This window comes from Cololabis saira, chromosome 6, assembly GCF_033807715.1.
Source record: "Cololabis saira isolate AMF1-May2022 chromosome 6, fColSai1.1, whole genome shotgun sequence".
NCBI classification, from domain to species: domain Eukaryota; kingdom Metazoa; phylum Chordata; class Actinopteri; order Beloniformes; family Belonidae; genus Cololabis; species Cololabis saira.
This window is the reverse complement of record NC_084592.1, coordinates 40,996,345-41,013,517: the sequence shown is the minus strand read 5'-3', so window position 1 is coordinate 41,013,517 and position 17,173 is coordinate 40,996,345. Positions and strand designations below refer to the sequence as shown.

Here is a 17,173-nt window from a genome sequence, read left to right as displayed (position 1 = left end):
ATAAAAAGCTGTCACTTTGAAGGTTTTTTTTTTTTTTTTTTTTTCATTTTTGGCATAAGCCACATCTGAGAATTTTAATTATTTAAATAATTTGGTTCATCAGATAAATAATCCACTGATTTCACGCTGCTTTGTCGCCTCACACCTTTTGTTTTAGGAAAACATGTTTTCTGGTTCTATCCACACTAAAACCTTTATAAAATCTATGTGCTTTAGGCTATTCTCATGTAACTAGGTACAGTTGTAGTCAAGGAGTTGCTGAATCCAGGCGGTGGTGTTTTTACAGGACTGTCTCAGAAAATTAGAATATTGTGATTTTCTGTAATGCAATTACAAAAACAAAAATGTCATACATTCTGGATTCATTACAAATCAACTGAAATATTGCAAGCCTTTTATCATTTTAATATTGCTGATCATGGCTTACAGCTTAAGAAAACTCAAATATCCTATCTCAAAAAATTAGAATATTCTGGGAATCTTATTAAACTGTAAGCCAAATCAGCTATATTAAAATAATAAAAGGTTTGCAATATTTCAGTTGATTTGTAATGAATCCAGAATGTATGACATTTTTGTTTTTTTTTAATTGCATTACAGAAAATAAAGAACTTTATCACAATATTCTAATTTTCTGAGACAGTCCTGTATAAATAGATGCATTGCTATCATGGTGTTTTCCCATCACTGTGCAAACTAAAAAAAAAATTAGACGAGGATGAAACTTTTGTTTTTCTTTAGTTTATCACAATTTGCTCAGGCATGTGAATGTTCACAATTTTTCTGACACTGGAAATGCATGCTGGGAGGTCTTAGCTATCCATTGAGACCAATATTATGCATATTGGCCTTATAATTGTGGATATATTTACCTCTAAAATCCCTTGGGGTAACAGGTTAATAGAAGAAATAAAAAGCTGTCATTTTTAAGGTTTTTTTTTAGTTTTTTGGCAGAAGCCACATCTGAGAATTTGAATTATTTACATAATTTGGTTAGTCAGATAAATAATCCACTGATTTCATGCTGCTTTGTTGCCTCACACCTCTTGTTTTAGGAAAACATGTTTTATGATATACGTCATGAATACGTGACGCAAAATAATGAACCTACGTGAGTAAAGAGACTGGAACTCCATGGAAAATATGCAGACTTTATTATTTCAGTCTGACTTTCATCGAGAATCTGAACCACCTGTTGCTAAATTAACAGGGAAGGTAAATTATATTCAAGATCTGCCCCAATTTATTCAAGTACTTGAGTGAAAATTTAATCAACTAAACCCGTTGCGATCGACTCCAATTTCCCCAACAGCTTAAAAACAATAAATATAATAGAAAGTGGAAGTGTTTCAGCTTCATCTGGATCACTTCTTCATTACATTTGTCAGATAAGATTTAAAAATTCACATTTTCTCTGCAAAAGGATTGAAGACGGGAAGCTCTTGGGTTTTTCAGAGGGTTTTATTAACGAGTTGATGTTTTGAGGGACGAGGCGGAGCTAAGAGTCCAGGGCCTTCTGCTCGGCCGGTTGGAGGAGACGCCGTACGATCAGCTCTCCTTTGCTGTTGATGTAAGTTTCCGCCATGTCCTGCTCGGCTGGGAGGCCGTAGGGCGTCTTGAGAGGCTGGATCCTGCAGGGAGGGAGGGGACTTTAATATGCAACACCAAACATTAGACACAGTCTCATTTCATCATCTTTATACGGAAGAGTACTGGTATTAGGTTCAGGCAGGAGAAAAATAAAAATAATATTTAAGAGGAAGATTTTTTTTTCATTATGCACTTTGAGAAAAAAGTCGAAACATTGAGAAAAAAGTCAAAATTACGTGAATAAAGTGAATTGGCTATATTAGATATTGATTTGACACATATGCAGTTGCATAACTTAACGTTCCACTCCAAGGATGTTAGTTAGTTAGTTAGTTAGTTACGGCTGCAGAGCTGTCAGTTGCTCTCCTAACTGGATTTGATGGGCCAGAAGAGACATTTCCACTTTATTGATGAAATTGTATTTTGACTTTATTCACGAAATTTCGACTTTATTCACGAAATTTCAACTTTATTCACGAAATTTTATTTCAACATTAATCTCGACATTTCGACTTTTTTCACAAAATTGTATTTCAATTTTGTTCTCGACATTTCAACTTTATTCACAAAATTTCGGCTTTATTCACGAAATTTCAACTTTATTCACAAAATTGTATTTCAACATTAATAACGACATTTCGACTTTTTTCTCGAAATTGTATTTCAACATTATTCTCGACATTTCGACTTTATTCACGAAATTTTATTTCAATTTTGTTCTCGACATTTCGACTTTATTCATGAAATTTCGATTTTATTCTTGAAATTTTATTTCAACATTATTCTCGACATTTCGACTTTTTTCTCGAAGTGCACAATAAAAAAAAAATCTTCCTCCTCTAAAATATCTATATAATAATATAATAATCCTGCATGGCCCTAATACTCTTCTGTAGTATTGTGCTTATATGGTTTTGTGAATTATTGTTTTTTCTTTTTTCTTGTTTTTAGGAGGGGGGAGTCGCTTATAAGCCCTTCGGGTTTTTTATGACCTCTCCTGCTCATCTTTCTTAACTTTTTTCCTCTGTGTAATGTTCCTTTTTACGAGTGCAAACAATAAAAACAAAAAACATTCTGTAACCGGACCGACGACTCGGCGTCGGCAGCATCGAGCGCTCTTACCTCACGAGGTGCTTGACAAATTTGAGTTGACTGTTGACGGCCGGGGTGTTTTTGTGGATTACGGGGTCGTGGGCCTTCAGGGGAAACAGAGAGGGAGACATGAGGTTCTGGTTTCCCCGGTATCGGACAGATCATCAATCCCAGCCAACAGTTTGAGCGGTTTTTCTCCTCACGTACCTTCTGGAGGCCGAGGCTTTTCACCATGTCCTTCTCCCAGTACGGCCGTCGCTTCACGCTCTTCACCCGGGTCACGATGTGCAGCTTGTGAGGTTGTTCCGGATCCCCGCCGTACTTCTCGTGCTCTTTTGACCGTTCTTCAAAAATCTGTTCAGGAGGAAAAAGGTGGAAGTCTTGATCACTGACTGCGTTTACATGCAGTCAATAACTCTTTTCTAACCGGAATATTAGCAATAACCCGGTTTTGCACGGCCATGTAAACACCAATAACCCCTTTGAATAACCGGAATTTGCTCATATTCCGGTTTTTAAAAACCCGAGAATGACCCCTGGGTTACTCCTTTTCTAACCTGAATATTTGGTCATGTAAACGCCTAATGGGATTTCCCCATCAAAAGGAACATGAATTTGTTTTCTGCACGTTCTTTTCGCAAGGAATCTTGGTCTTTTGAGTCCAGGAAGTTCTTATAAACACGGAGAAACACAAGACCAGGAGGAGACTAATCACTTCATAAATGTACTGAAGGATATGAACATTTTGGCATTTGTAGACGGTAGAAAGTACCGGGATAGCCAGATTTACAAAGAGGTGAGCCAAAAGTTGCACGAAGCAGGATTTGTACGAACGCCAGACCAGATCAAGCTCCGCTGGAAAAAGGCGAACTGCAGGACCAAGAAACAAAACGGTACCAGCGGGTCAGATTATCCGCCTTGCCTTTCTGCTGTTATTGTTGTTGTTGTTTTGGATTTGGATACAGGAAGAAGAAGCGGAAATGATGTTTTCCGTGCGTCACTGTCTGATCCAGCTATCCCAAATGATTAATCACCATGGAAACAGATTATTCCACATGTTTCAGTAACCGGAATATTAGCAATAACCCGAATTTTGACTGCATGTAAACGTAGTCACAGACGACAATCACGAACAAAGACGCTGCGACACCGAATGATTCCCCCACTGCTTCCGTCGTCTCCACCTCCTACATGAACCGGACTGGGCGGGTCAAAGGTCGCACGGGATGAACCAACGAACCAAAGCAAGACACCAAAATGAGATCAGAGTCTCGGCCTTCTGACTCCACCTGAGAGCCGACCGTGCCGTGTTTCTGGAAACCTGGTTTATGGAAAATGTCAACTGAGCCTTTGTCAAGCCCCGCCCCCGTTGCTAGGGCGTTGCTAGGCCGTTGCCATCTCTCCTGTCCACTCCAGTTGTAAAAACAGGGTTTTATATCACTTTATTTCTAATTGTTGTACCAAAGAAAATCAACAGGAACTAGATATAAATAAAAAAGGAACACTTCAGGTGTAGTGAGTTTTAAAAAAACTGAGGTTTTTCGGAGAAAACAAGATAGTTTAGCTGATAGCACGGTGGAAGGTCTGGCCGTCCACATAGCTTTATCCAGAGCAGACATTTTTCCTTTAACCATTTTAAGATACATAAATGAATAAATAAATAAATAAATAAATAAGTGGCACCCTCACGACACTACAAGTGTTTCTTTTTACTAATATAAAGTTTAAAAAACGAATCCAGTGATTTACATTTTTGATACAAAGCAAGTAGAAACATTGATTTGAATGAGAAAGACGGCTGTTCTGTCCAACCGGCTACAATTTTTCTGATTGACCAATCAGAAGGCTGACAAAAGGCCAATTTAGGATAACCGAACAGTTGGAATATTATTAAAAAGAGAAAATGTGAGGATTTTGTTGCACAAAAGTGACAGAAAATGTGTTAAATTAAATTTGACCCTAAGCTGCACTGCCAAAGAAAACACTGCAAGCCTTAGCTATAAACTTTCACACAAAAATATGTAATTTTTCCCTAAAATTTATGTCGAGTTCATTTATTCAAGCATTGAGACAGAAACCAGACCATTCGGCTGCCAGATATTAATTTGACTGGTTGCTTATTTTAGGTAAAAGCTCGGAGGTGTAGATGTTTACGGTCAGAAGGGACGGAGCATCTCCATCGTTGGGAAACATCAACCTGCTTATCGAGACCTTTTGTTGGGTCACCAGATACACAAACGTTGAAGTAAAGCTGAGACGACAGTCTTGGTTCGTACCTCTTTTGAAACCTTCGCCTTGCAGAATTTGCTTCGTGCGGACAAATACCAGCCGCACGGTGACAGAGCCACGTCATTCAGCGTCTGTAACATATGAAGAGTCAAAGAAAATCAATTAAATGCAGGTTTGTTACTTCATTCAAAATATTACACTGCAAAAACTCAAAATCTTACCAGGAATATTTGTCTTATTTCTAGTTAAAATGTCTCATTTTTATTCGAAAAATCTCATTACACTTGAAACAGGAGTCATCCCCAGAAAAATAACTTATTTGACAATTTTCACCTGTTTCAAGTAAATTTTCACTTGAAATAAGTAGAAATATCTGCCAGTGGGACAAGATTTATCTTCTCATTACAAGCAAAAAAATCTTGTTCCACTGGCAGATTTTTCTACTTATTTTAAGTGAAAATCTACTTGAAACAGGGGAAAATGGTTGTTTTTTCCAGTGATGAGTTTTGTTTTAAGTGTAATGAGATTTTCTTGGACTAAAAATGAGACATTTTTACTAGAAATAAGACAAAAAGCGCTCTATAAATAAAATTTATTATTATTATCATTATTATTATTAATAAACATGTAAGATGACCTGACGTCACAGTAATATTGATTGAAGAGTTTTAAGGTGTTTAAAAGTCTCACAGGCAAGTGTAAGTAACATCTGACTTATAAAGGGTGTTTATACAAGTTAATACATTTAAAAGTGTATTTAATTTTGTATATAAACCCTGATAATGAGCAGCAAAACCTGCACTTACTTTTTATTTATATTTAAAAATTGCATCAAAATTTATTGTGTAAAAAGCTATTGAATCTGATGGTTAAACCGGGACATTTTAAGTTATAAAGGTTTTAAAAATACTCACTTTGACCGACAGAAAGCTGAAACTGCGACAGATGCCTGACATGTTGAAAATCTGAAGGTTAAAGGCACGAAAACCGTCAAAATGATCACGTGTGTCGAGTCTAACGACACCCCAGGGAAAGATTACTGCTTTAGGTTCAATGTTCACAAGAATTATAAATGAAACATGTTTCCAAAAAGTAAAATAACAAACAAACACGAGAATCACATTTCAGTTTTATCCCCTGCTGAAACACCGGAAGTGTGTTACATTCAAATGACGCCGACGTGCCGTTGTTCCGTTCTTTATTTTATAATCGTTTTTATTTTTTATTATTTTATTCGTGTCAAAGGTTCATTATAAAAGAAACATGGCAAATATACATTCCATACAAATACATTTGTAATCGAAACGAGGTTGATAAAGGGAACAGTAGATTGGACACTGTATGTAAACATGAGAATAAAGTGTGTAGAGATTGAATGTCCCATGACAAAATTGTATAACAACTGTATAAAAACATTTTTTTTTATAAAATGTTCAATTTTATACAGTAATATAATATGAAAATAAGGTTCAAACAATAATAAATAAATTAAATACATGACATTTAAGTAAAATAATACAACAAAGTCCATCATACAAGGGGTAAGTAAGGATACCAGTCTTCTAAATCAGTGGGAAAATGCCTTAACACTTCATACATTTTTTGTGCTTTTGTTTCAGTTATTAGTTTTAGATTTTAAATATAATCCAAATTCATTTAAAAAAAAAACTAATTTGGGGGATGACTTTAAATATCTATTTTTATGAATAAAGAATTTGGCTAAACAGAGGATTACATTACAACAGAGTTCATCACTTTTGTTTTGTAAAAACATGCCAAATGTTATATTATCTCTAGAAATAGAAGTTGGGACGGGTCAAATCTCAGCCTACACCTTTTCAGTCTTGTTTTGTTTATATATTTTGGTCTAATGGAATATTAGCATTAACTTAATGTTTTTTTGTTTTCTTTTCTTTCGTTTCTTTTGTATTTTATTTCTTATTTTGGAAATTTAGCTGCTTTAAATCAGGCCTAAAAACATTACTGTTTACTGAAGCGTACTCTTAAATTAAATACTTACCGGCTGTACTCTACTGCCCTTACTTTTTAACAACTTGTGCTTTTTATTATTTTACCTCTTTTCTTATCTTTTTATTTCATTTTATTTGTTATTTACTGTTTAATTGTGTCTTGCTGCTTTTAATGTTGATGTAAAGCACTTTGGATTACCTTGTGTTGAATTGTGCTATACAAATAAACATGCCTTGCCTTAAAGGCCTAAAGAAGCAAGAACAATGCATATTATTTAAAAGAAAAATCATTTTAAAAAGCCTAAATATATAACCACATTCTATTCAATGATGCTTTGAATCTAAAAGTGAAATTGGATGTTATTCTAACTTTCAGTATCTTATCAGTTTCTTCAAGGAGACATTCCTTTACTACTACTGTTTACTGAAGCGTACTCTTAAATTAAATACTTATCTGCTGTACTCTACTGCCCTTACTTTTTAACAACTGGTGCTTTTTATTATTTTAACTCTTTTCTTATCATTTTATTTGTTATTTACTGTTTAATTGTGTCTTGCTGCTTTGAATGTTGATGTAAAACACTTGAATTGTGCTGTAAAGATAAACTTGCCTTGCTTTGCATCAGGAACCATATATTCCGGCCACAGCGTTTCCCGGGGCCTTATTTTTGTGGCGCACGCGGCACCACCTGGTTTCTCTTCTCTCATCCTCTTCCTGGTTTTAACCAAGCATGAAAACAGTTTAGGAGCTTATATTTTTTGACGGGGAGGATGAGCCAGAACCACGTGTCCGGCCTGGAGGCCTCGGCCGTGTCGGTGCTGAAGCGGGCGGTGGAGCTGGACCAGAGCGGCCGCCTGCAGGAGTCCCTGGTCTGCTACCAGGAGGGGATCCAGCTGCTCATGGACGCACTGAAAGGTCCTGACCATAATACATCCATGGTCCTGACAGGTCCCTGACAGGACCCCTATGTGGAGTAATGCATGTGCTTTACTACATGCACTTAGTAATAGTACTAGAAATGACAGTAGTAGTAATGAAAGTAATAGTAGTAGAAGTCAGTACTGGAGTTGAGGGGGGATGAGGGGGGATGGCATCCCCCCTGAAATAAAAAATGTCAAAATTATCTCCCTGTAAAACTGCCATCCCCTCTTTCCATCCCTTATGTCATTTCATCAATGAATGTGGTTTTACTGCTATTTCAACATTTAGAGTCATCACCAGAAAAATAACTTATTTGACAATTTTTTACCCTTTTCAAGTAAATTTTCACTTGAAATAAGTAGGAAAATCTGCCAGTGGGACAAGATTTATCTTCTTATTACAAGTAAAAAAATCTTGTTCCACTGGCAGATTTTTCTACTTATTTTAACTGAAAATCTACTTGAAACAGGTGAAAATTGTTGTTTTTCCCAGTGATGAGTCTTATTTTAAGTGTAATGAGATTTTCTTACTAAAATGAGACATTTTAACTAGAAATAAGACAAATATTCTTAAGATTTTGAGTTTTTGCAGTGATCCATTTTACTTATCCTGTGAAGGACAGAGTCATATTGATAAGTTCAGAAAACTGTTTTTTATTGTTGTGTTTTGATGTATTTGATGTAAGCCCAGTGGATATTTAAAGCTTACAGAAGGCTGCATTTAACTGCTGCTATGTCATTCCTGCAGTATTTCTGCAGGTGTTTTGGTCAGTGCTATTATTTGTAATATATTATATTATTTGTAATCAGCACAAATTATCTGTCCCCATATGATAAAATCCACCATCCCCCCTGATTTCTTTTTTACAACTCGAGTACTGGTAGCAGTAGTAGTAATAGTACTACTATTACTACTACTACTACTACTACTACTACTACTACAGCAGTAGTAGCAGTAATAGTAGTAGTAATGACAGTAGTAGTAGTAAAACTAGTAGTAGTAGTAATGACAGTAGTAGTAGTGAGAGTAAGGCAAGGCAAGTTTATTTTTATAGCACAATTCAACACAAGGTAATTCAAAGTGCTTTACATCAACATTAAAAGCAGCAAGACACAATTAAACAGTAAATAACAAATAAAATGAAATAAAAAGATAAGAAAAGAGGTAAAATAATAAAAAGCACAAGTTGTTAAAAAGTAAGGGCAGTAGAGTACAGCCAGTAAGTATTTAATTTAAGAGTACGCTTCAGTAAACAGTAATGTTTTTAGGCCTGATTTAAAGCAGCTAAATTTCCAAAATAAGAAATAAAATACAAAAGAAACGAAAGAAAAGAAAACAAAAAAAACATGAAGTTAATGCTAATATTCCATTAGACCAAAATATATAAACAAAACAAGACTGAAAAGGTGTAGGCTGAGATTTGACCCGTCCCAACTTCTATTTCTAGAGATAATATAACATTTGGCATGTTTTGATAAGAAAAGAGCTAAAATAATAAAAAAGCACAAGTTGTTAAAAAGTAAGGGCAGTACTACGGGTATTAATAGAGTTAACTTGAACTTGAACTTGAACTTGAACTTCCATGTGTTTGTTACTGTCGTGCAGCTATTAAAGACGAGTCTAAGAGGGGCCACTACAGGGAGCGGATCAGGGGATACATGGACCGAGCAGAGCAGCTCAAAGCCCTGGTGAACCAGATGAAAGAAGGTAATTAACTCCATCTCAACAGGCTTCAATAACAAACCAACCTGAGATTAGCTTCAGATTCAGATTTATTTTTTGCTGAGTGTTGGGTGTGATAAGAGATGTGGTCAATGAGTAGGGAGAGTGGGGTAATTTGTGCAAGTTGTTCCACCCCTGTTATCTAGAAAACCATAGAATAAATTGCTCATGTGATCACATCGTTTTGGAGAGGCATCAATTTCAATCATCCTGCAAAGAAGGGAGACACATGGCTAGAGAGGTAAGCACATTTAAGTTCAAAAAACAATTGTATGCCCTCCAAAGTAAAATTTCTATGAACAAGGTTTTTTGATTGCAGTGTTCGAACAATTATAGACAACTTAGAAAACAGTTCACACATCTTCTCAGTTCTCACAGCTAGTTTCCACATGGGCACAGATGGGATAGTTATCAAACACAGCAGGGACCTGAGATGGTTTCTAAAGAACCAAACAACTTGTCTTGGCAGACGGGAAGTACCACGAACAGATAAAAGTACCCGAGGACGCCATCGGCTACGGCTACGAGGCTCTGTTCAAGCCGTACATCAGCAGCAGCCTCACCGAGGTCTGGGTGGAGGATCCGTACATACGGCACACTCACCAAGTAAGGAGTCTGTTTTAATCAGCAGACATAAACATTTTAGCTGATTCATGCTGAAGCCAGACATTAACTGTCTCCTCTCTGCATCCCAGTTGTACAACTTCCTGCGTTTCTGCGAGATGCTGCTGAAATCCTCCGGCAAGGTGAAGACGATCCATCTCCTCACGACGCAGGATGAAGTAGGTCCTTCTGCCAATCTCGCACAAATCAATCACGCGGCGCGCTGTTTTCCATACCTGTCAAATCTCCTGTTTTGCCCGGGAAACTACCGTATTTCACCCCTCTTTCCCGCCGTCCTCCCGTATTAGTATTTTCCCGTAAATTTCCCATTTTATAATGTAATAATTTTTAAACTGCAAAGTGAATTGTGGTGCAGGGCGACTAACCTCACGAGAACTGCTGCTTGCTGTATCCCGGGTGGCAGTTTTTGCAAAATTAGTGGCAAGAACGGGATGGATGGATGTCATGAGAGAGGAAGCATTTCTGCCAAAAAAGCGAAGACTTCGTATAAATATCTCTAAAATGGGATATTAAGTTTACTTTCCCAAAGAGGAGCAGGATGGGGTGATTTTAGTGTCTCTCACGGGGGAAGGAACGATGTCCGTCAGCAGCACCGGAGAGCCTGCAGAAATTTAAAAAGGACATTAGTACGAACTGTTCCTTCTGTAATTTACATCCAGAAACGGTTGTTCACTTATTCTGGCTTTGCTCTCATTCGAAAAAACTATGGGTAGATATTAGCAAATTTATTATTGACTCTTTCACTGTAGATCTTAATTTACATTGGGAAAATGTTGTTTTTGGTTTCCATTGTTACCCTAAGAAAGAAGGAAAATGTTACTTTTTGATGAATCTGTTTTTATTTCTTACCAAATTTCATATTCATAAGAGTAAATTTTCAAAGAAAACCCCTTGCTTTTATGTTTTCCAGAAAGAAATGGAACTTTACTTAAAACTAATCACTAAATCAACAAATGAAAAGGCTATTAAAACCGTAGACTTGTGTAATATGTATAATCTTCTTGAATAACGAACATCACCCCTGGCACATGTTCTGTATTCTATTTGTATACTGTTCCTGAATACTATTCTGTGATAATTCTTTTAATAAAGTAAAAAAAAAAAAGAAAAAAAAAAAAGCAGCACCGGAGGGCCACATGAGTGAAAATGACAAATTAAAAGAAAATGTAAATGTTTCATTTGAAGACAATCAATTAGCATACAAACTGAAAATACATATATAAAAAAAACGGATTTAATTCACTTTTGTGTTTTCATTTAGGCTCTATTATAGGAATTACAAACATAGGAATGTCCACAGCATTTCAGTGTCAACAAAGGTGGAACTATCAGGCTATGAGCACATAATTGTAGTGTGTAAGGGGTTGACAGGTAGTTATTTTGAATTTCTCTTAAATCTGTCTTAAAATGTAATAATGGACCTCGGTTGGGCTGGTGGGAAAGCGGCAGAAAATTTCCCGTATTTAGACAGGTATGCGGTTTTCACGGATACTCCTTGTGTGGTGCAGGGCGACAGCCGCCAGCAGGGCGGCGCTCTGGCAGAGCTGACGGACAGCCTGGCTGCCGAGGGAGTCGCTCTGGACCTGCAGTTCTCCTCCACCATCCACGACAGGGAGATCCGGTGGGTTTCACAGCAGACACACTGACACCAAGTCTGGAATTAGTTTATTTGTTTATTTATTAGGATCCCCATTATCCATCAATCCGTTGTGGGAGTAATGGCTATTCTTCCTGGGGTCTTCACACAGGACACAATTATATATATAATAAAAACATACAGGATAACAATAAAGTATAGAATTATACAGGACTGTCTCAGAAAATTTGAATATTGTGATAAAGTTCTTTATTTTCTGTAATGCAATTAAAAAAACAAAAATGTCATTCTGGATTCATTACAAACCAACTGAAATATTGCAAGCCTTTTATTATTTTAACATTTCTGATTATGGTTTACAGTTTAAGATTAAGATTCCCAGAATATTCAAATTTTTTGAGATAGGATATTTGAGTTTTCTTAAGCTGTAAGCCATGATCAGCAATATTAAAATAATAAAAGGCTTGCAATATTTCAGTTGATTTGTAATGAATCCAGAATGTATGACATTTTTGCATTACAGAAAATAAAGGACTTTATCACAATATTCAAATTTTCTGAGACAGTCCTGTATATACATAATAAAAACATACAGAATAACAATAAAGTATAGAATTATACATGGTAGTAACACGGAAAAAACTACAATATTAAAATAATTTACCACAGTGTCGACTGCTAATAACAATTGGAAAAGATTGTTAAATCCTCCTCTCCCTCCCCTTCCTGCTCCTCTTCCTGTTAGAGTTCTCATAAATTACGACTTTATTCTCGTAATATTACGACTTTATTCTCGCAACATTATGACTTTATTCTCGTAATTTTACGACTTTATTCTCATAATTTCCAACTTTTTTTTGTCTTAGTTTGGCCCTAATACCTAATACTTGTATCTACCTACTGAAATAAATACATGTTTGCTATATTATTCTTATTTTGTGTGATCAAACAAGATTTATTTTTAGGTTTGACAACGGTTGGATCATAAAAATTGGAAGAGGGCTGGATTACTTCAAGAGGCCGAAGGTGAGTCAAACCTTCGTCGTCCTTTACTTGCCGCCGTCGTCATGGTTACTAAGCTCTGTGGCCGTTTGTCCCGCAGGGCCGGTTCTCCATCGGATACTGCGACTACGACCTCCGGCCGTGCCTGGAAACCACCGTCGACATCTTCCACACCAAACACACCAAAACTCTCTGAAGTTGTTCTAACTCCAGTGTTTTCATTAACTTATCTGCTCTTCATGATGGATTTTAACCTTCACACGCCACAAGCAGACGCAAGCAGAGCAAGACGTTATAACTGAAGGTTTAACTTTTCGCTGCACTGATGTATGTTGTAAACCTCTAAATAGGGTTAAAGTTATTTATTATTGGGGATTTTATAGGGTTATTCCTTCTACGTTTTGTACTCGTGAAGTAGAAATCTCTTTCTGTAATGATGGTTGTATACAGAGAGAATGCCGTCCAGTGGAAAAAGAAAAAGATTATTTTTAAATCATATTAAAAAGTACTTTTATACTACCACAAATATCTGCTGACTGTTGCACCTCCAGTTATTTTCATTATGACTATATACTTTGCAAAATGAATGTGTGTTTATAGCCAGAGGGGTCCTTCTTTAGACATAATAGCAGAAACATATAAATAACACAATGACACATGTTCCACATTCAGCAGTTATATAAAACAAAGGGACATTTTTTTTAAATTAATATTAAGGTAGAAAAACAACAACAAAGTAGATCTCAATGAGTGCAGGGACATTACATTTAAATTTGAATAATTAATATGAAGCATTATAAAGTCTGATTATAGTCAAGCTAGAAAACACATGTACACAGTATATTTTGTGTTAAAAAAGGTTTTCTTTAGGATTTTGTGGCATTACTGCAACATAAATGTAAAAATGGACATTATACATACTATACTATATACAGGACTGTCTCAGAAAATTAGAATATTGTGACTTTCTGTAATGCAATTAAAAAAACAAAAATGTCATACATTCTGGATTCATTACAAATCAACTGAAATATTGCAAGCCTTTTATTATTTTAATATTGCTGATCATGGCTTACAGCTTAAGAAAACTCAAATATCCTATCTCAAAAAATTAGAATATTCTGGGAATCTTAATCTTAAACTGTAAGCCATGATCAGCAATATTAAAATAATAAAAGGCTTGCAATATTTCAGTTAATTTGTAATGAATCCAGAATGTATGACATTTTAGTTTTTTTAATTGCATTACAGAAAATAAAGAACTTTATCACAATATTCTAATTTTCTGAGACAGTCGTGTATATATATATATATATTGAATGAATTTAATTGAAATTTTTATTTCAAACATGAAACCGTAGTGAATACAAAACAAAATAATAATAATCAATAATAAATAAATGTAAATAAGAAAACAAAAATATAAATAAATGAATGAATGAATGAAGTTTATTCAGTCATGACAACACAAAAAAACAAAAAAACATTGTGCAAATCATGCATCCATCATAATTAACATGCTTGAAAAGGAGTAGGAAGAAGTAAAAACGTATTAAATCCTACCCCCTAAACTCTATTTCATTATAATCAAAATGAATTTAATTTCTATACAAAAAAACTAAATATATCTATATATATATCTATATATAACACATACACACACATACATATGCACTTTTTGGATATGAAATACATACATATACATATATATACACACACACACACACACACACACACACACACACACACACACACACACACACACACACACACACACACACAAACACAAATGTTATATGAATATCAATAATAACACAAATATATATAAGATCTATGGTTCCAGTACATTAAAAACTTAGTTTTTTGCTTCAAATGGACTTTTCACACCAGTTATGATACTTATGTCCACAGAACACGTGACCCGGAGTTCATCAGAAGTTGCAGACTGCAGTATTACTGACAGCACAGTTACTTATTTCAAAATGGCACACGTCCAGCATCTTTCCCTAAACATTAACTCACCTGCCCTGCTGTAATAAAAGCTCCACCTCTGAGGTCTCAAGGGTTCATCGGTCACGTGACGGCGCTGTGAACGTGCACGACATTCCTGGCCTTCACAACAACGCAGCTCCGACTTTCACTTAATAATTGACATAAAAATCTAAATTACAGAATTAACAACTACAGCTTTCTTAATGAGAACTCGAGTTTATCTGAGAAACGTTATTAAAGCGTTTCAGGTGTTTATAACATTCTGGGATGAATCCACTGTGTGGTGACCAGTACTGGAGTTGAGGGGGGATGAGGGGGGATGGCATCCCCCCCTGAAATAAAAACAGTCAAAATCATCCCCCCTGTAAAACTGCCATCCCCCTTTCCATCCCTTATTTCATTTAATCAATGAATGTGGTTTTACTGCTATTTCAACATTTATATCACAAGAAAAATAACTATTTTGACAATTTTCACCTGTTTCGTAAATTTTCACTTGAAATAATTAGAAAAATCTGCCAATGGGACAAGATTTATCTTCTTATTACAAGCAAAAAAAATCTTGTTCCACTGGCAGATTTTTCTACTTATTTTAAGTAAAAATCTACTTGAAACAGGTGAAAATTGTTGTTTTTTCCAGTGATGAGTCTTGTTTTAAGTGTAATGAGATTTTTTTTACTAAAATGAGACATTTTAACTAGAAATAAGACAAATATTCTTGTTAGGATTTTGAGTTTTTGCAGTGATCCATTTTACTTATCCTGTGAAGGACAGAGTCATATTGATAAGTTCAGAAAACTGTTTTTTATTGTTGTGTTTTGATGTATTTGATGTAAGCCCAGTGGATATTTAAAGCTTACAGAAGGCTGCATTTAACTGCTGCTATGTCATTCCTGCAGTATTTCTGCAGGTGTTTTGGTCACTGCTATTATTTGTAATATATTATATAATATAATATATTACAAATAATATTATATTATTTGTAATCAGCACAAATTATCTGTCCCCATATGATAAAATCCACCATCCCCCCTGATTTCTTTTTACAACTCGAGTACTGGTGGTGACTACTCAATAAACAAAACTTGTCACCTGATGGTGGTTTGAGATGGTTTGTTTTTGACTCGACTCCAGAGTGAATAAAAAGGAAAGGTTGCAAAAGTAATATCTTTGGGTGAGGTTCCCGCTTATTTGAACAAAAAGGTAAATTGACGGAACAAAAAGGGTTTGTCTCCGACCACCACCACTCAACTCAAACTAATCAACACTTCTGATCAACAGCAGCTGGGCAAGGGTTGGGGTAAAAGAAAGTAACTGAAATCCTACTGCACCCTAGTGGAAAAGCACCTGCACAACATAAACGACATCACGTTTTAGAAATCAGAATTTAACAGGGAAGTGTTCAGTCTGGGTATTTACGGCCTTAATCCTGAAGTCTCCAGGCGTCATCAGAGATGAGGACGTCATCATCCACCAGGGAGCCGCATCGCAGACAGTCCTGGCGGTAACCTTGTTCAGCCCCCTGTTGCCGGGGCAACAGATGCTTCAGCGCAACAAGTAGACTTGTAGTCCAGACTGCCTAAACAAGACCAGAGAGTATCAAGACCGAGACCAAAACAAACCTAGTAATGTCCTGATCCTGCGTGATTGTATTCCATCATCCTGGTCCAGCTAGTTTCCATATGAGCTTGTATTCAACTGCAGCTCAATAACACAGAGAAGTGGATGATGATGTTGAACTCACTATAAATGTTTCCATCCATCAGCTGAGATCAGATATGTGTGGCGACTGCACTACCGCTATTTCTACACTATTGGAGGATTGACTCCAGTGCTTTTAAGGATTGACACTAGGGATGGGCGGTATGGACTAAAAAATGTATCACGATAATTTCTGGCATTTATCCCGATAACGATAAAAATGACGATAAAAAAGTACCATTTCAACTCCACCTTTGTAACTATAAATCTATCATCACATTCAGTCTTTGGAATCCTCAAAACACTGCTCTAAAAGAATACTAAATGCTACTAAACTACACCAATTAAATTGAATTAATAAAAAACAATTAAATTAGTACACCTGTACTGCAAAACTGTAATGACTCAAATGAAACAAGTTTGAAATGTAAGAACAGATTCAACATTTATTCAAACTGTATGGCTTAAACAGTGGGATAACAGTGAAAACAGCAAAAGTACCATTGTCCTTCAAGTTTTCCTAGCTTATAAAATCACAAAGTAGAAAAAAATACAACCTGATAAATAAAGAAGACAGACTCTGCATATAATAGATGATGTTCGCTCCTCGTCTCTCTTTTTAAATCCAAACCAGTTCCAGATAACAGAGCTGGAGCCTCGTTTAACAACGAGCTCCTCGCTCTCAGATCCGCCTTCCGCCATGTTTGTTACACAAAAACGTCATCAACGGGA

The 17,173-nt window shown here is 35.8% G+C and overlaps 2 protein-coding genes across 2 annotated transcripts; one reads left to right on the top strand and one right to left on the bottom strand.

The window, feature by feature from the left end:
• Window positions 1–1,442: 1,442 nt before the first annotated feature.
• On the bottom strand, window positions 1,443–6,070 carry mrpl30 (mitochondrial ribosomal protein L30). The gene is made up of 5 exons (XM_061724594.1): window positions 5,826–6,070; window positions 4,959–5,042; window positions 2,890–3,036; window positions 2,713–2,786; window positions 1,443–1,631 (listed from the first exon to the last, which is right to left on the bottom strand). The coding sequence occupies exons 1-5, from the start codon at window positions 5,865–5,867 to the stop codon at window positions 1,499–1,501; spliced, it is 480 nt and encodes a 159-aa protein (XP_061580578.1). The 5' UTR covers window positions 5,868–6,070; the 3' UTR covers window positions 1,443–1,498.
• A 1,493-nt stretch (window positions 6,071–7,563) lies between these two features.
• On the top strand, window positions 7,564–13,266 carry mitd1 (MIT, microtubule interacting and transport, domain containing 1). Its single transcript, XM_061724593.1, has 7 exons — window positions 7,564–7,797; window positions 9,409–9,510; window positions 9,995–10,131; window positions 10,221–10,307; window positions 11,658–11,770; window positions 12,712–12,772; window positions 12,849–13,266. Exons 1-7 carry the CDS (start codon window positions 7,653–7,655, stop codon window positions 12,942–12,944), a joined length of 741 nt encoding a protein of 246 aa, XP_061580577.1. The 5' UTR covers window positions 7,564–7,652; the 3' UTR covers window positions 12,945–13,266.
• Window positions 13,267–17,173: the final 3,907 nt, after the last annotated feature.